Source organism: Petaurus breviceps, unplaced genomic scaffold, assembly GCF_028583685.1.
Source record: "Petaurus breviceps papuanus isolate PSGF00001 unplaced genomic scaffold, PetGlider_PUasm1.0 164, whole genome shotgun sequence".
In the NCBI taxonomy this organism is placed as follows: domain Eukaryota; kingdom Metazoa; phylum Chordata; class Mammalia; order Diprotodontia; family Petauridae; genus Petaurus; species Petaurus breviceps.
Genome location: NW_027185735.1, coordinates 14,605,996 through 14,625,642, shown reverse-complemented (window position 1 = coordinate 14,625,642; position 19,647 = coordinate 14,605,996). Strand labels below are relative to the sequence as shown.

General features: G+C 41.0%; 1 protein-coding gene across 1 annotated transcript in view; it reads right to left on the bottom strand.

Moving 5' to 3' along the window:
* The window catches only part of PLEKHG3 (pleckstrin homology and RhoGEF domain containing G3), a 52,547-nt gene that overhangs the window by 23,859 nt on the left and 9,041 nt on the right, over positions 1 to 19,647 (bottom strand). Inside the window, 1 exon segment of the mRNA XM_069082376.1 lies at positions 18,295 to 18,350. Within this exon segment, the coding sequence (XP_068938477.1) occupies positions 18,295 to 18,350 (56 nt within the window).

Here is a 19,647-nt window from a genome sequence, read left to right as displayed (position 1 = left end):
TTCAGTCACAACCATTACTATGAAATGATATTATAGTTAGAATTTGTAGAGCATCTTAAGGTTTACAAAGCACTTTATGTACCTTATTTCATTTGACCCTAAACAGCCTACTATTACACTACTATCATCCCCATTTTATAGATAAGAAAACTGAAGTGGAACAAAGTTAACTTACTTACTGCTCCCCCAGTCACTTTAGCAAATAAGTGCCTGAGGCAAAGCTTGAGCTCACCATCTTCCTGACTCCAAGTCCAACACTACAGCACCACCTTTAGCGCCAATATTGTGCTGAGAGTCAGAAAGCCTTGGGTTCAGACTCTGCTGCAGACAGTTATTAGCTGTGTGACCCTAGGTGAGTCACTTAACCTCTCTTGAGCCTTGATTTCTTCACCTGCAATTACATAGGATCATTGGAAGAATCAAATGAGCTTCTGTATACAAAGAATTTTGAAATCCTAAGGTGGTATAAATATCAGCTATTATTTTTTTTTATCATTACAATAAAAACTCCACTGGAGGAACCCTAAGTATCCCCTCCCTGGAAGGGGCAGCCATACTCCTTCTCATGTGACAAGCATCTGATTATGAGAGCATCTTTTGTTTACAGTTATAATTAATATTATTGTAATGCAACCAGCCATTTCCTATAAGGATTTCTAAGTCCTTTGTTGACATCTCATAGGATCAAAATTATGGAAAGGACCTTAAAAGTCACCTATCTAGTCCATACCCTTTATATTACAGATGAGGAAAGTGAGGGTCAGAATGGTTGTGACTTGTCCAAGGTCACATAGGTAGTGTCAGAGGCAAGATTTGAATTTAGGTCCTCAGACTTTAGAGCCTAAGCTCTTTTTAATCAATGTACCTAAGTCTCCCAGACAACCCTAGCTCCCAAGAAGAGTCAGGGTCATTCCATCTCACAAAAGAGACAGTCATTTATCTGGCCAGGCTCACAATGAAGGACCCAAGTCCTTAAACTCTCAGCCTTATACCTTCTCCTCAGTTACCTTGGAATATATCACCTTCCACTAGGAGAATGGAGAAAGGAACAAATATTTGTTGAGTGTCTACTATGCGCCAGGATGAGGATATAGTAAGGCAGTAGCCATCAGAAACTCAACCTATCAGCTGTGACCCCTAGTCATCTGCTCTCTGCTCTAGATTCTGTTGTTCAGCTGTTTCAGTCATGTCCAACTCTTTGTGACCCTATTTGGGATTTTCTTGGCAAAGACACTGGATTGATTTGCCATTTCCTTCTCCAGTTCATTTTACAGATGAGGAAACTGAGGTAAACAGGGTTAAGTGACTTGCCCAGGGTCTTAGAGCTGGGAAGTGTCTTGGGGTAGACTCTATAGCTTCTTATAACTTGTTCTTTAACCACTGGGTCACTACCTCTGGGGAGGGGCCCATAAGTTCAGTCTCAAGGTCTCGTAAATTCTTTCTACTCTGTTGCTCTCTTCCAGTTTACTGGCCTCTGGAAAACCATTATGTCCAAATTATTTATTTGTAAAAACCACTAAAACATTTTTTAGGGCTTACACTCAATAAAGCTCCCTACAATCTCAGGTTAAATACCTCCTCTTTGATGGAAGCAACTGAGAAATATGACTTTTAATTGTTGGGAAGAATGGAACCCAGTATCCTTTATTTCTTTGGGAGTTTTAACCATTAATGTCTTAGTCCTTTATCAGTGAGATTTGATGACTTCTAACCCTTCCTATTTTATTGAGGTTCAAGCTTGGCTCTGTGTGTACCCTCACAGAACATCCCTGAAGTGTGTGTGTGTATGTGTATGTGTGTGCGCATGCATGCACACACATGTGTTCTATCTACATACACACACATACCTCTAAATCTCCATATACATATATATAAACACATACAGCATTTAGGCTGTCACCAGAATCAACTTCTACCCAGCTAAGGCCAAGTTCTCATTCATTTGATCAACAATTATTTATTAAGCATGTACTATGTACCAGGTACTGGCCACTAAGGGCTGGGGATAAAGAGACAAAAACAAACATTCCCTGCCTTCAAAGAACTTATTCCAGGTAGGGAAATAATATATCATAGAGACTACTGGATGGCTCTGTCGATAGTGTTGGTCCCAGAGTCAGGAAGATCTGAGTTAAAATCCTTCCTCACACATACTTTGGGCAAATAACCCCTAAGCTCTTTTTAATCGATGTACTTAAGCCTCCCAGTCAATCCTAGCTCCCAAGAAGAGTCAGGGTCATTCCATTTGACAAAGGAGACAGTCAAACCTCTAAAACAGAAATAAGATCAACTACCTAACAGCATTGTCATGAGTACCAAATGAGATAATATACAAAATGCTTTGCTAACCTTAAAGTACTATATAAATTCTAGTTTAAATATGATCATTATGTATTAGTAAATAGATAATATAATACAAATCCTCCTCAACTTATCTCACCTCTCCTCTTCCCTGTCTCTCCCTCTTCCTCCCCACCCCCCACATCTTGGCTTTCTTATCCAACTAGGCTTGGAACCCCTTAGTATCAAGACAAAAGGTTTCACTAGCTCTAAACCAATTTAATAGCTAGGACTCTACCTGTCAAACCCACTCTAAATCCCAGAGTCAGGGAGAAAGCAGATCCACTAGACTATCCTTTAGAGGGCCCTGGGGAAGTCTCAAGAGTCAGAAGCACCCTGGGGTCAAGAAAGAAGCAAGGGATGGTGGGAAGAGTAAAGACAGTAAGGGGTGGGAGCACTTCTCTACTGATCCTGTGCCAGCAGCCAAAAGATCTACAAGGACTCCCCAGTAAACCCTTTGGCTCAGCACAAATGGGCTAAAGTGCAAAGGAAGCTGACGTCATCCCCTCACCTACCAACCACTCAACCCTAAACCCAATCAGCACCACACCCACCAGTCTGCTCTCATGGAACAAGAGGAGAGAAAGGGGAATCCCCCCACCCTCACCCCAGGCTCCAAGTGCCATAGGCCACCTTCCCCAGTGGTAAAAGTTAAGCCAACTCCTGGGAACTCAACCAGTTTCTTCCTCTATGGACTTTAGCAGGCTTCACTTCAAACTTCCCCATTCCCATGTGGTAGAGACATTCTAAGAACTCTGAAAACCAGCTCTTCCCTGCAGCCCTTTCCCTTTCTACACTTTCAGATTCTCCTTAGGAATGCCAGTTGGCTTGGGCAGAAGAAATGGGGTTTAAAAAAAAGGGTGGAGCAGTATGCTGACCTCAACACAGGGATCCCCAAGTGGGCTACTGAAAATCACTTCCTCTCCTCTGATCTCCAATACTTCACCAGTCCCAGTCCATATTTTGTGTTCCTTCCCACAAATTCATGTTCTGGGCAGGTGCCCAGTTTTCTCATCTGCCCAGCACCAAATACTCACTACCATCCCCCATTTTCCTCCCACAGCTCTCTTTAACCCAGCAAGTGACCAAAAAGAGGCTGCCCAGGCTTAAGCAACAGAAAGGTACAGCCAGCATGTGCCAAGAAGATGACAAATTTAAGCATGCAATTGGAGTCTTTCCTACAGCAAAAGGACAGGCTTATCTGGACAGGTTTCTTATGACTGAATTTTGGACTTAATAGAGTTTCTTCATACTAAGGCATCCATTTTCTGCCTGATTTTCACAGGCATTGACACCCTAAAAAGGGTGTGAACTTTTCCCTGGGGAAGTGACTTTCAGGCTCAGTTTGAGCAATGTGACTGTCACCACAGGAGTGTATGCAAACAATGTGACCACGCAGAGTTTTTGTGACAGGCAAACCCAAGCCATCTCAAATTCACTGAGAAATACATGCTCCCATCCTGTGGAAATATTTTACCTCCCATGCTAGAGCAGCAAAGGGACTCACAGAGAATAATGTGTGATTGCCAAGGCAACCCCAACCAAGTCTGCCACTAGAGGATACCATCCAACAGAGAAGGGAAGATCATCCTATGCCTAGGAAGAGTAACCACAAAATTCTGCTCCCCACTAAAAATCAAGTAAAGTCCCTTATCCCTCATGGAGGAACCTGTGCTTGGTTCCCTACTATCTTTGTTCTTCAAGAAGACCCAGATGTGTCCTTTGGAGCCTTGATTTCACTGGGCTCATTTGTAGTATGATCACACTTGTTCCTCCTTGGTGGATGCCCCCTTCTCTCTGTTTATCTGATTGTGCCAGTATTTTTCAGGTCCAGTTTAAGTCCTGCTTTTACAGGAAGGTCTTTCTCCAATGCATCTCTTCCCTCCTCTAAAGAAGTGGGAGACTATGGGTATAAAATATTTCATATTTGGTCAGACTTGGTTAATATGTTGGTTAGTTTTGCCGAACCACTTTTTTTCCCTACTTGTTTTCTTTAGCTATTCTTTGTTACAAAAGATGGCTCACTGGGTGGAGAATAAAGGAGTCATATTCTCAGAAATGAAAGTGATGGTAAAACAAAAAATATCAATAATTTTTAAAAGGCTTTTCTGCAATCAGTCCAAGGATCTCTGCCTTTAGTAAATTCTAGTTCCTCATTATTCTAGTGCTTAATCACATTTTATTTTCCCAACCAGATGGTGAGCTCTCTAAAGGGTGGGGCTGTCTTACTTAACATTTCCTTTCTATCTTCCTCCAACCTTGCACAATACGATATCTGTGGAATGAATTGCAGCCCTCTTATTGCCCTTGTGGTCAAAGAAAGGGTGAAATGGGGGGTCCAAAGTACCATTTGGGATCCGCATCAGTTCCCCTAGCCAGGAAGTGAATTTCCACTACAGTGTCATTAGTTAATGCCAGTGAGCTTCCAACCATCCAGAAAGGGCCCAGGAGAAATGGCTATGCATTCACCCACAGCAACTAATCATTTAGCCTGGAACATGAGTAGGCAGGACTATGGGGAGCAATCTGGGATAGGAAAGAAAAAGAGTCTAGAGTTGCAGGATGGAACCCTATAATTGAAACTTTCCTCCTCTCATGTAAACCGTGAACGAAGCTGGCTGGCCAACTTGATCTAGTGTGAAGAGTCCTATCAGGTCCCACTCCAAGAGATCTTCAGTCATGCTCAATTTGTCAATTTCCAATGCAAAGGAATTAGAAGAATGTCCATTGGGGTATCTAGGTGGTGCAGTGAATAGAGCACCTGCCCTGGAGTCAGGAGGACCTGGGTTCAAGTTCGACCTCAGACACTTAACACACACACAAAAAAACTAGCCATGTGACCTTGGGCAAGTTGCTTAACCCCAATTGCCCTCCGAAAAAAAAAAAGAGAAGGATGTCCGTATTTCACAGATGATAAAATCAAAGCATGCATGCGCGCGTGCACACACACACACACACACACACACACACACACACACACACACACACACACACACAACAAACCAAGCAAAACCCTTGAAATTTTCTGGTCCAACTCATTGAAAACGTATTTAAATATCTGTGTATAAGGTGATGGAGTTAAAAAAGGCAAATGTGACAGACAGTTGCTGTCAAGGAGCTTATGACCTAATAGGGGCAGGCAAGATACACACACAAATAACTATGAAAGAAGACTGAGGAAAGTCTGGAGCAAAGACATTTCAAACCAAGGTTTCACTTTTTCTTGGGAAAGAAGGTCAGAGAGTGTCATTGTGAAGATGGTACCTGATCTGAGATTTAAAGGAGATACTGGAACAGATTTCCATTGGTTGTGAGGGGAGCTGAGCAGGCCATTAGGGACTGCAAGAGCAAAAGTTCTGAAAAGGGAAAGGGCAGGATGAAAACTGGAGCAAGAGAAGCGCAGCTTTGAACTCAAGCCTTCCTGACTCCAGGCCCAGAACTGGCACATCCACTAAGCCACCACTGAGACTGTACTCTCTCCTAATCCTGATTGGTGTGAGTTTGGAATGTAGTGTACATGGAGAATATTATGAGGTTAAGCCTGGAAAGATGATGGGAACCATTATGGAAGGCCTTGAAGGCCAAGATCAAAGGTCTATGTTTTAATTAGTGACTTCATTTCTGAGTCAAGATGTGGTTCATTAGAAAAATTATTTGAGGAGTGATATAAAGGATGGACTGGAAAGGAGACTGACTGGGATCTGGAAAATCAGTGAGGATCTTCTATTATAATAGTCTGAGAAAGAAGGAATTAGCCAGAATCACTGGGAATAGAAAGAAGATAAACAGATTAGATATTATGCCAGTAAAGTCAATAGTTTGTCAATTGTATATTGTCACATAGTATGACTGTATTGACAACTGTATGTGAGACAAGAAGGATGAGTCAATGGTGACTTCTAGAGAGACAGAAACAGAAGGACAGAGAGAGGAGAGGGAAGAAAGAGAGGGAGGGAGGAAGAAGGGTGGAGAGACAGGGAGAGAGGAAGAAAGAGAAAGAGAGAGAGAGGAGGGAGAAGGAAGGGGGAGACTGAAAGAGAGAGGCAGGGTGAGGAGAGAGAGAGAGGGAAAAAGGGGGGAGAGAGGGAGGAAGAGAGGAGGAAGAGAGGGAGTGGAGAAAAGGAGAGAGAGGGAGGGAGGGAGGGGGGGAAGGGGGGGGGGGGGGGGGGGAGGGGGGAGGGGGGGGGGGGGGGGGGGAGGGGGGGGGGGGGGGGGGGAGGGGAGAGAGGGGGTGAGAGGGGGGAGAGGGGAAAGGGGGGAAGGGGGAGGGAGAGTGAGAGGGAGAGAGAGAGGGAGGGAGGGGAGGAGAGGGGAAGGGAGTTAGCTTATTTACTATGTGCCAGGCATTGTGTTATGCACTGGGGATACAAGACAAAGGAAAAAAGATAGTCCCACCTTCAAAGAGTTTATATTCTAAGGGTGGAAAAGAACACATGAAGGGTGAGTAGGGCTGGGTTTCTAAGGAGGTAGAAAGTTCACAGAAGGCTCAGCACTTCATGAAATGATCTGGTGGTCTAGATCAGAGACCCACCAATCAAGATTAGGACAGAGTACAATCATAAGGAGGCCACTAGGTGGTTCAGTGGATAGAAGGGCTGGGCCTGGAGTCAAGAAGACCTCAGTTCAAATGCAGCCTCAGACACTCACTAGCTGTGACCAAAGGCAAATCACTTAACCTCTGTTTGCCTTAATCCAGTAGAGAAGGAAATGGCAAACCACTCCTGTATCTTTGCCAAGAAAACCTTATGGTCCATGGGTCAGACAAAGAGTCGGACACAACTGAAAAACAATAGCTGTCATGAAAACCAAGGAAGGATGGGTGGCCTGCAATGTTAAATGCTGAAGAGAAATCAAGGAGAATGAAAACAGGGAAAATGCCACTGGAGTGAGCAATTGGGAATTCATTTGTGACCTTGGAGAAAGGTATTTCAGTAGAGTAGTGAGAACAAAAGTCAGATTAAAAGAGGATGAAGACTGAACAAGTGATGAGGAATTTATTTTTCCCTGGAAAATATGAACAAAACCAAGGAAAGTCCCAGATGTCCCACTTCTCTATTCTTTAGGGTTTCATCTCTCTAGGTAAGATAAGGCTTTCCTAGATAAGAGGCCTTCTTACTAGCAAGGTCCTCTGTCTCTGGAGCTATAAGGAGGTTCTCAGAACCAATTATTAGAAGAAGGGGGGTGGGGATAGGATTAATTAGTAACTTGCAGAGGTGACCTTGTCTGGCTCACTACATCCGTAAATTGTGAGGCCACCTGCTGGGAGGGGAGACTGAAAAAATGGGAAAAACAGGGACCAGATTGTTCTAGTTTAAAATATTTACCATTGCATCAGGTTCAAAGGAACTGCTGAATCTGAGAATGAACTAGGTAGCTAGTGTTTTCATCCCATTACATTCTCCTACCCCTTGAGAATACCTGATAAAGAAAATGTGTGCTTCAAACCTTCATTATACAATAGTGGCCCAACAGAGAAAGCCTTTCCCAACTCTTCTTAAATCCAGCTCTCTCTAGGAATTATTTCTTAATTATCCTGTATACAGTTTGTATGACTGCTTGTTTGCTTATTGTCTGCATTAGGTCATTGCTTTAAGACAGGGCCTGCCTTATGCCTCTTTTTGTATCCCCAGTGGTAATTCACAGTGACTGGCACATACTAGACACTTCATGTTTACTGACTGACTGGATAAGAGGAAAGAGATTCATCTCTCTGGGGCTACAGTTCTTTCCCTTCCCCCACGCCCGACTTAAGTTGGTACTCTCCAGTTGAGTATTATATTAAAATAAATATTATATTATAAATATTATAACATGTATTATAATAATATAGTCTAATAAATATTAAATTAAAATTTTTTTGTACTTCACCTGTACCCAACACTTAACAGACTTCTTGTTCTTATAACCATGCACAATCAAAGGAGTCTAAAAACCTTCAATTCTTCTATTAATAAGCACTGGACTCAGGGCAAATAGAAAATGACACAACTAGAAAGGAAGAAGCCAATGCCTACTCCTGGAGGGAGGGCCAGAGCAGAAGATGAAGTAAAAAAGAATTCACAGGATCATGTTGCTCTAACAGGCAAGGCACATTCCCCAGAGGCCTGTGATGGGAGATAGCCACACAATGGTTAAAATTTAGGCAGAAGAATCACTTTGCCTTGACAGATGAAAAACCCCTACAAAGGGTAAGAGAAGCAAACAACAGAAAAATTCAAGGCATTTTACAGTCTATAGGAACTAAGAGCTGGAAGGAACCTCCCTAGTTCAACTAGTCCAATCCTCTCATTTTTACAGATGAAGAACCTGAGACCCAGAGAAGTTAAATGATTTGCCCAAAGTCATAGTCTCCTAATCTTTCTTTTTCTAGTCTCCCTCCTCCCTCTCCAGTCTGTCACACAGCTGCCAAAGTGGTTTTCCTAAATTTCAGGTCTGTCCATGTCAGTTCCCCTCTCAGTGGTTCCCTATTGCCTCTAGGATCAAATATGCACTCCTTTGTTTAGTTTTTAAAGCTCTTCACAAAATGGCCCTTACCTCACTTTCCAGTGTCTTTCCTAACTTTATTATATTGTCTATCCTTTCGTGCTCTCTACAATAGAATGTAGTTTAAGTAGCCTCCTGGCTACTTCTGGGACATGACACTTCCTCTATCTTCCTTTGCACTGACTGTCCCCCCATACCTGGAATGTACCCCTGCTTTACCTCCATCTTTTAGAATCCCTTGGTTGGTGCTACCCACCTCTTCACCTAAGTCATAGACTCAGAATGCAGGTTGAAAAATATATTGGCTTTGTTTTTATTTATTTCATTGGGGGAGGAGAAAAATGTGGGGATAGATTTTATGTGAAAAAAATTATTCAAAATAAATCCTGTGATTCTGGAAAAAAAAAAAAAAGTTTTTTTCCTTCCAAAACTCTGCTTTCCTTTCAAATCTCATGTTATATACATGAAGTCTGATCCTCTCAGCTGCTGATTTCCTCTCCACTAAAAAATTTTTTTGTTAGATTTTATAGATGCTTATTTGTTTTTTCATGTTCTTTGTTCTTACATGTTCTTTCCCCTCAACAGAATGTAAGCTACTTGAAGGCAGGGACTTTTTTATTTTTGTCTGTTCTCCAGCTCCAAGCACTGTGCCTGGCACATAGTAAGAACTTACAATGGTGAACTCCTCATGCAAGGAGATATCACGTCGTCCTGAATCACTGAACAAAGTCATTTCTGTTACTTTTATCTTTCAGAGAATATTTGAATAATTATAATGTATGGATGAGACACCTTATCAGAAAGGAGCCTTTAGATGAGATAATGAATGTGAAAATGCTTTGAAAAAGTATAAAGAAATTATTCATTAAAATCAACATCACCAAGAAGAGTTTAGGAAGAATATCATATAGAGACCTATCAAGATGTTCTTTTTCTATAGGTGAGTCAAGGTAAAGAGAGAAGATGGCCATCAATTAGAAAAAAAGGAATTATACATTGTACTCTGATAACAAGGTCAATTTAAGTATGCTAAAGGTATATATCAACACTTGCAAAAAAGGAGATATAAGGTCCAGAGGAAATTTTAAGGAAACAACAATAATAGCATCCATTTTGTACCTTAAGGTTTGCAAAGCATTTTTTATATAAGTTCTCTCATATGATTCTCACAAAAATCCCAAGAAGTAGGTATTATGATTGTCCTTCTTTTAAAGATGAGGAAATTGAGGCTGAGAGAGATTCAGTGAATGATCTAGGTCACACAGCTTATAAGTATATGAGGCAGGATTTGAATCCAAATCTTCTTTGACTCCAAGACCAGTGCTCTCCTCCACTATGTTACTTGGCTGCCAAGAAACTATATTAGTGTATAAACTAAGGATTTAAATTCCCTACAGTATAGGGAACTTGAGCTGTGGGCTCTCATCAGATTCACATTCTGCTCTAAGCAAACACTGGTAGCAGGTCTTAAATTAAATTATTTTTCTGTGGATTATAAAGGAGAAGGCTCCTAAAGAATGAGTGGATCAAAAACAAATCATAGAAACAATAAAAAATTTTATCAAAGAGAATGACAATAATGAGACAACGTACCAAAATTTATGGGATGTAGCCAAAGAAGTACAAGGGGAAATTTTATATCTCTAAATGCTTACAGCAGTAAAATAGAGAAAAAGCAGATCAATGAATTGGGCATGCAATTTTTTTTTTAAGCAATTGGGGTTAAGTAACTTGCTCAAGGTTACAAGGCCAGGTGTTTCTGGGTGGGTGCTAAATGTCTGAGCCTGGATTCGATGCCAGGTCATCCCAACTCTTGGGCTGATGCTCTTACTCAGATGTGCTACCTGGCCGCCCCTGGGCATGCAATTTAAAAAGCTAGAAAAAGAACAAATTTTAAAACACTCCAATTAAACACCAAATTGGAAATGCTGAAAATCAAAAGGAGAGATTAATAAAATTAAAAGTAAGAAAACTATTGAACTAATAAATAAGGGAAAAGGCTGAGAAATCCACCTTTGCCTGATATGTAGAAAGCGATACAGGGGTATCCATGGCTCTAATGAAGGAATAGGGGGTATTCTGTCTGGCACCTCAGATTAAGAGTGAGAATGTAATGTTCTCTTCAGTAGAGTATAAGCTCCTTGAGGGTACCAGATGTTTTGTTTTTGCCTTTGTATCCTCACTGCCCTAGCAGAGTCTGGTACCACCTAGGCATTTTAATAAGTATTTGTTCAACTGTCTAATTATAATGACCAAGCTTAGCCCCAGAGAAGAGGTAAGAAAATACCTCCCTCCCTTCTTTGCAAGGGTGAGGCATTGAATATACCATCAAATTCAGCTGATGTTTTGGTTAACTTTGCTTAATTTTTTCCCCTTTTTCTTTCTTACAAAGGATTGCTTATTACTTATTGGCTAGGCCATATGTATGGTGAAATGAAAGTGACATTAAGAACAAAAAATAACAGCAAAAAAAAGTTAAATGCCTGTATTTGTTCAATTGAGTTGTTGAATTAGTGTGTCCAATGATCAAGAAATGACTCTGAACAAATTATGTTACCAAAGTGTAATGGAACATTACTGCTACACAATGAATAACAAATACATCAAATTTAATAAAATATGGAAAAATACATAGTTCATAGGTCATCTCTCTAGTCCAACTTAAGGACACTTGGACCCAGAGAGGTTTAGTGATTTTGCCCAAGATGCCATAGAAGGAGGTAAACAGCATAGTCAGAATTCAAAGTTAGAGCCTTTGATTCTAAAGCCAACATTTTTTATGGCACCAGGAGATAAAATGTCACAGAGTAAGCAAAGTAGTACCCAAAGAATAATACACACAATTACTATACTTACATTAAAAAAGACAGCTTTTATTTGGGAACAAAGCTTAAGATCAAAAACATAGGCCCTCATAGGCACTTATTTATAAAATATACACCTGTTATTTGTTTTAACAGAAGTCTACTAGAATCACATTCTAGTAGATGTATGTACGATCAGATACAATCATTGGTGTCGTTTAACTTAGTGTTTTTAGAGATTATGCAACATGGAAGATTCAATCAGGAATGCTCTGAGAGGGCTCTATGATGTGTTAAAATAAAATATTATCAAGAAAGATCCAGAAAGAATTGAATTTCCTTCTTGTAAAAACATGAAAAAAAATTGTCAAATTAATTAGAAAAAAATAAAATACTATTTTTAAAAAAATAATTGAATTTCCCAAGCTTAGAAATAGGCAACTAGGTTAGCACAATGGATGGAGTCTCAAGTCTAGAGCCAGGAAGACTTGAATTCAAATCCAACCTCAGACACTTAATAGCTATGTGATCCTGGGTAAGTCACTTAACCCTATTTGTCTCAGTTTCCTCACCTTTAAAATTCATTGGAGGAGGAAATGGAAAGCTACTCCAGTATTTCCGCCATGAAAATTCCAAAAGGAGTCACAAAGAATCAGACATGACTGAAAATGACTTAACAACAAAAGTTTATAAATAGACCTGGATTTTGAATGAACATCAAGGAGCTATCAAGAAATGATGAGTACATTCTCCAACAAGTTGCTCCTACCCATCTAGTCCAACTTTACAGAAGAGAAGAAATTTGAGATTTTGTCATTGTGAGGAACTCCTAGTTTGGGAACTCCTTCCACCAAAGCATATCACAAATCAACACCTTTTGGTGACTTAGTAGATAAGTCTTAGAAAGTTATCTAAAACACACAGAAATTTGAACCCAGTTAAAATTTTAAATGCCTTTTCTGCAAGGTAAGAAGCAGCTACTAGACTTGGAGTCAGGAAAAACTGGGTTCAAATCCTGCAGAAAAGGCATTTAAAGTTTTAACTTAATTATCCCCTTCTGTTTCTTTTTTAATGAAACTATCCCTTTTCTACTTTTGAAAGAAAAATCAAAAGCTAATTCAGCATGTTTTACCAATGGTCTACCAGAAATAATTTCTGGCCTTGGGACCTAGATAGCCTAGTAGCTATCACCTCTGACAGTTACTACTATACTTATGTGACCTTGGGAAAGGGCTTAAATTTTATGAATCTTGGTTTCCCCATTTATAAAAGGATAGGGGTTGATTGAATTAAAGGGGTTTTGAGGCCCCTTCCGGTTCTATAGCTATGATCTTATGATCCTATATAAAGGTGCAAGAATGCCCAGATGGGCAAACAGTATCTTAGAGACAACTAGCTACCTACCAGACACCTAAAGCCACAAACCACATCGACAGATGGTGACCTCTTCACAAATTCCAGTGCAAGACTCTTCCTTCCCATTCAACAAAACCCCCTACCCCACCCCCACTCTTGTTTTCTAAGGGACCTCAACTAGAAAGACCCAACTGCCAAAGAAACTCATCCAACCAGTTCCCAAGTGGGTGGAGAAAAGTGTTCTTCCCCAGCTCTGAAATGTAGCACAAAAGGACTAGACAGGATGTAACTGAGGCTAGGGAGCAGGGGCAGGAGAATGGGACCTAACATCTGTTTAGGGGGAGAAGGGCTCAAACAGGAAGAATCAATTGACCAGACAGACATGGCCGCTAACCAGGACCACATGAGGTAGTTAAGTTCATGCTGTAAATCCCATATCCCAAGCCTGTTCTTCCCACCCACCCAAGCCCAAAGGAAGTAGTGGGCAGCTATTTCATTCACCTTGGCACCATTCACTGCCTTGTGAGTCAGTGGCAGGTCTGGCCCCCAGCCAGTGCTGAGATTAGAGGGAGTGGGAAGGGCTACTCTCACCTGCTCTGCCGGCCCCCACAGTACTTCACTGTTAAAAATCAAACAAAACAACCACCCTTCAGGGCTTCTGAGAAAAGAGAAGCTGTAGAAACAGGTGAGTGAGGTTAACTTTGCTTTATACCGGGCTCTTCTAAAAGCCAACAAAGCACCAGACCTCTGGAGACCATCCTTTCAAACATCCAGCTTCTCACCTCAAAAGATTTAGATCTTTTTTAGAACAACAGCAACATGTAGTCAGCTCTGGGGAGCTATGAAGGTCAGTGGAGAGGGAAGGAAGAGAACAAATAGCCCTCTTGTCTCATAGTAACACTGGGAGATGCTATATGAGGAAAGGGGAGTCTCCTCTTGCTACACTAACATATTACTAGGTTTCTCCATTTTTCCCCCTATCCTCAAAAAAAGAAATTCACCTTTTTTCTCAGAAGCTGGATCTGCCAAGGTTTGGCCAAGGAGGAACAAATAATAATAGTTATCATTTATATAACTCTTTAAGATACGTAAAGTGCTGTGCTTGTTATCTCATCAATCTTCACGAAAACTATGTAGGTTGGTGCTATGATTGTCCCCATTTTACAGATAGGGAAACTGAGGCAGGCAGTGTTTCACTGGGTTCTGATTTGAACTCTGGTCTTTCTGATTCCAAATTAGGCACTCTTACTCATTGTGCAAGCTGCCCCTACTACAAAAGAAAAAACATAGAAGGTAGCTGGAACTCAAACCCGTTCCTTCAGAAACTTTTAACCCCATGAGAAACATGGAGAAAGCAAAGCAGAAACAAGTAATTCTATAACTCTTAAAATAAAAGACAAAACATTTTGATTGGGAGCATACATAATGAGAACAAAGCAAAAGTTGGAGGGGGAGAGGAGATTTTTATTTAAGCAACTCGGGAAAGAGACTCAATCAGCAACCATTTACTAAGTGTCTACTGTGTGCCAAGCATTGTACTAGGCATTGGGGACACAAATATAAAGAATAAAACAATTCCCTGGGGTGGCTAGGTGGCGCAGTGAATAGAGCACCAGCTCTGGAGTCAGGAGGACCTGAGTTCAAATCTGACCTCAGACACAACACAAAAACTAGCCCTGTGACCTTGGGCAAGTCACTTAACCCCAATTGCCCTCCAAAAAAAAAAAAAGAAACCAATTCCTATCTGCAAGGTGCTTACATTTTAATGAGGAAGTCAAGTATTGTAAGTATTGTTCAGTTGTTTCCAACTCTTTGTGACCCCATTTGGGGTTTTCTTGGCAAAGATACTGGGGTGGTTTACCATATCCTTCTTCAGCTCATTTTACAGATGAGGGAAACTGGGGCAAACAGGGGTAAGTGACATGCCCAGGGTCACAAAGCTACTAAGGCAGGAAGAAGAGTCTTCTAGACTCCAGGCCCAGTGCCCTATCCACTGACCTACTTAGTTGCCCTAAACATAAGTATATAAAGAATAAACACCAAGTTAGTTAAATACAGTGTAGTTTGGGAGAGGGGGAACAAGCAGTTGGAGGGGGGTGGGGGGAATCAGGAAAGACTTCATATAAAAGGGATGATGGGGATGGCCAGGTAGCACAGCGAGTAAGAGCACCGGCTCCAGTGTTGAGAAGACCTGGAGATCGAATCCCGGGCTCAGACACTTGGCACCCACCCAGAAACACCTGGCCGTGTAACCTTGAGCAAGTTACTTAACCCCAATTGCTTAGGGGTGGCCAGGTGGCTCAGCGAGTAAGAAAACCGGCTCCAGTGTCGGGATGACCTGGATCAAATCTGGACTCAGATACTCAGCACCACACCCAGAAATAACTGGCCGTGTAACCTTGCGCAAGTTACTTAACCCTGATTGCTTTAAAAAAAAAAAAAAGGATGATGCTTGGGCTATGTCTTGAAGGAAGAGAGAGATCCTATAAGGTGGAGATGACATGAGAATGCAATACAGACACTAGTGAGTGCAAAGGCAGAGACAGGAGACACAGAAAGAAAAGGCAAGTTTATTGGATTGCAGAGGGAAGGAGGGAGGGGAGTCCAGTTCAAGAAGGCTGGAAAGACAGGTTGGGTCCAAGGGTTTTAAAAGCTAATCAGAGGAGTTTATATTTCATACCAATGGGGTTGACTGAGTAGGGGATCAACACAGGCAGGTATGCTTTTAAGGGAAATCACTTTGGCAGCAGTGTGGAAGAATAGAGTGGAAAAAGAGGAGTCAGGGTGACTCATTTTTTTGGGGGGGGGCAATTAAAATAATCTAGGCTAGAGGTGATGAGGGTCTGAACTGAGGCACTAATGATGTTAATAGAGAGAAGGGATCAGGTATGAGAGCTGCCATACAAGTAAAATCAGCAAGATTTGGGATCTGATTGGACATATGGATTGAGGGAGAGTGAGGCACTGAAGACAGTACCAACAATTATGAATTTATGAGACTAGAAAAATGTTGGTGACTTTGACAAAATTAGGAAAGTTTGGAGGCAAAGTTAATGAGTTCAGTTTTAGCTATGTCTAATAGCCTTCTCACAGTGCTCTAGGGAAAGATTGGGACTTCATCTGGGCATCATCTGTGTAATGATGGTAATTAAACTCATGGGAGCTAATAAAGCTGCTGAGAGGGTGTAGGGAGAAAAGAAGAGAGAGCCTAGGATAGAACCTTGAAAAGAGAGGAAGAGAGTGATGACTAAGTAAATAAGAGGAAGAGAAAGTAGCAATTTCAGTGATAACTAAGTAAATAAGAGGTAGAGAAAGTAGAAATTTCAGTAAATTCAAAGAACTTGAAATAGGGTAGGTAACACCTAGCTAGAGGGTGGGGACAGCCTTTGGGAAGAGATTAGGCTCAAAGCAGTGAACACAAAACTAAAAAAAGGAACAAAGTAAAGAAGAATCCCCCATACCCTCTGAAAAAAAGTAATAAGGAAGAAATAAATGAAGAAAACCACTAGTCTAGGGGTGGCCCTCTAGGTCCTTAAGTATGGCCCTTTGACTGAATCCAAGTTTTACAGAACAAATCCTTTTATTAAGGAAATTTGTTCTGTGAAGTCTGGATTCCTGGACTAGTGGTTTCCTTCATTTGTTTCCTTATTGTTCCTCACCCCTGCATGAGTCTAACTAACATTCATAATTTTAAATGTGAATATATTAAACAATCTTAATAAAACCAGAGAGTCACCTAACAGATAAGAAAATAAAAGCACACAATCTGTTGCCTAACAAAAACATGACTAAAAAGAAGCCATATGCCTAAGTTTCTGGTGAAGTCACTAAGAAATAAGGTTCTGAAACTAAGCCCAGAGATAAGTCCCCATTCCTCCAGAGGGCTCCCTGGTATCTTTGTAATGTGAGGATGGAAGTTGCATTCATACCCCAGAAGGGTTGGCACCTAAGTAGTTAACAAACTACTTCAAATGAGCAGCAAATAGACACAAATAGCTCTGAAATTAAAGAACAACTGCTGCCTTCTGCAAAACCTTTTCAATAAATGCCTCATTCAGAAACAGTTCCCCATGTGGGGCATATTTTCTGCATTTCTCATTCCTGATTCCTGGGGGCTTTTTAAAGGAGGAAATGAGATTTCCCAGCCCAACTCAGACACTCCTCTTCAGCAGGACTAGGAACTTGTTGGTGGCTCCATTATAGTAGGTGAGCAGAACAGGGCTATTTACATGCAAATACCTCCAGAGATTAAACACGTGGGAAGCTAAATACCGGAAGTCAAATACCAGAGATACAAGAACAAAGCCAGATCATTTAATATCACACTATTTATACAGCACCTTCCTCATCCAAGGCTCTCAAATCCTCAGTGGACATTAATCCATTAGTCCTCACAACAACCTTAGGGGCAAGAAGATCAGTCAGTCAGTGACTAAACATTTATTAAGCACCTTCTATATGCCAGGTACAGTGCTAAGTGCTGGGGACACAAAGAAAGGTACCCCTACAGTTCAATGGGGGCAAGTGTAGGTACCCCTACTCTTAAGGAGCTCACAGTTCAATGGGGGCAAGTGTGGGGGAGGGACATTCATGCAAATATGTACAAAGGAGCTAGGTATAGACAGGATATATCTGAAAAAAACAACAGAAGGAAGGCCCTAGAATTAAGGGAGGGGGTCAGGAAAGGATTCAGGTAAGTGGGATTTTAACTAGTACTTGAGGGAAATTCAAAAAGCTAGGAAGTGGAGATAGGAAGGAGAGCATTCCAGGACCAAGGGACAGACAGGTTTTCAATAGTTCCATTTGACAGATAAGCCATTGATATGGTCTTAGTTTCCTTGATACCAGATCTAAAAGATGAACAAAATGGGTAGTTCTCTCCTATAACCAGTCCTCACTATCCCCTTCACATATGGAATATCTTCATTAGTTTTTGTCCAGAGGCCAAGAAGCTTGACATATCATGACATATCCAAGATATGATATATCTCATGTCTGTCTGACCTGGCTTGATGTGAAGAGTACACCTTCCAAATGAAGTCACCTGTGAATTCATAACTAAAAGCATGAAAGTCCCCAGGATGTGCTTAAGTACCTTAAAAGGGGGGTGAGGGATGGAAGGAAATCAGGAGGTTAGGAAGCTAGCTTCCTGCTAGAAACAGTGGATTGAGAACATGGTGGACTGTAAGTCAAGACCCAACTGGGAATCTTGACCCAGACACTTATTAGTTGTGTGACCTTAGTTAAGTCACTAAAGTTTTCCCAATCTTAGTTTGCTCATCTGCAAAATGGAGATAATAAGAGTACCTACCTCAGAGGGTTGCTGTGAAGATCCAATGAAATAATACATAGAGTGATTCCGCCAACCTTAGAGATACAGGAATGTTAGCAATTACTAGTAATAATAAGTAGGATGTAGGCACAGACATCTTGTTCCTCATCTCCTCAACATTCGCGTACATTCCTTTTATCTTCATTTGAAGCTCTGTGTATGTGTTCACCTGTGCAATATTGGGCAAGTCTTCTCTGAGATTCTACTTTGTAAAATGAGGGGATTTATGAACCTATGATTGCTGTTTTTAGTGGTATCCATGATCTAAAATTGCTTTTATGTGTATCAGCTAGATTTCAAACTGCTCAAGAACAGAGACTGGGGAACCAGCTTCTTCTGTATCTCTCGCTCCCCCCAAACAATAGGCATGAAATAAATATTGTTCTCGGACTACAGCAACCCTGCTCCTCCCACCTGGGGGAAAAAAGGCCAAAGGAACCTTACTACAAGTACATAATGTAAATTACTTCTATGTGCTGATATGGTGGGAGATAAAACCATCTGAAACTTAGGACCAAGAACTGTGAGAAGTAAGATTTTTGCCTTTGTTGAGCCATCAGGTCAGTCCCAATTTAAGTTAGAAGGAATCAATTGGGGCGGCTAGGTGGCGCAGTGAATAGGGCACATTTGAACCCGAGTTCAAATCCAGCCTCATACACTTAACACAAAAACTAGCCGTGTGACCTTGGGCAAGTCACTTAACCCCAATTACCCTCAAAAAAAAAAAAAGGAATAAGTCAAAGAGTCCCTTGGTGACTCAAAGGTCCTCCATACCAATGAGCTCCAAAGTGGAGCACCCTCCAAGGGCTGCTCAAAGAGATCTACTAGGGTACAGGAAGAAATGATTTAGAGCTGTTATTAACATTTTTAATCTTTTAAAAAACCTTAGCAATATTTAAATATACAATCTGATACTTTGTACCTTCACTCAATCCATAAGTCAGTCAGACAGTTGTGTGTTCCATATTATACACAAAATATTCTCAAAGAAGAGTGAGAGTTTCAAAATATGAAAGGACAGCGGGATCACTTGTTCATTTACTTTTGGTGTATTATGACTGAGTACAACTTTCACATACTCAGATAAATGGATTTCTGAGTTATATTATCAAGTTTTAAAAAATAGACAAGTAGAGTAAAAAATTCCTGCTGTCTATTTAGAGACTGAAGATAATAATTAATAATGACAACACGGGAACAAAAACAAAATTGGGGGAGGTGACACTCCTCCTTCTAGTATGGGCTCTTTACCAGCCACATTCTGAATTGAAAACAAAGACCATCTAATCAAACCTGATAAGCAGTTGGCTAAATTTTTTTTAATTTCAAAAA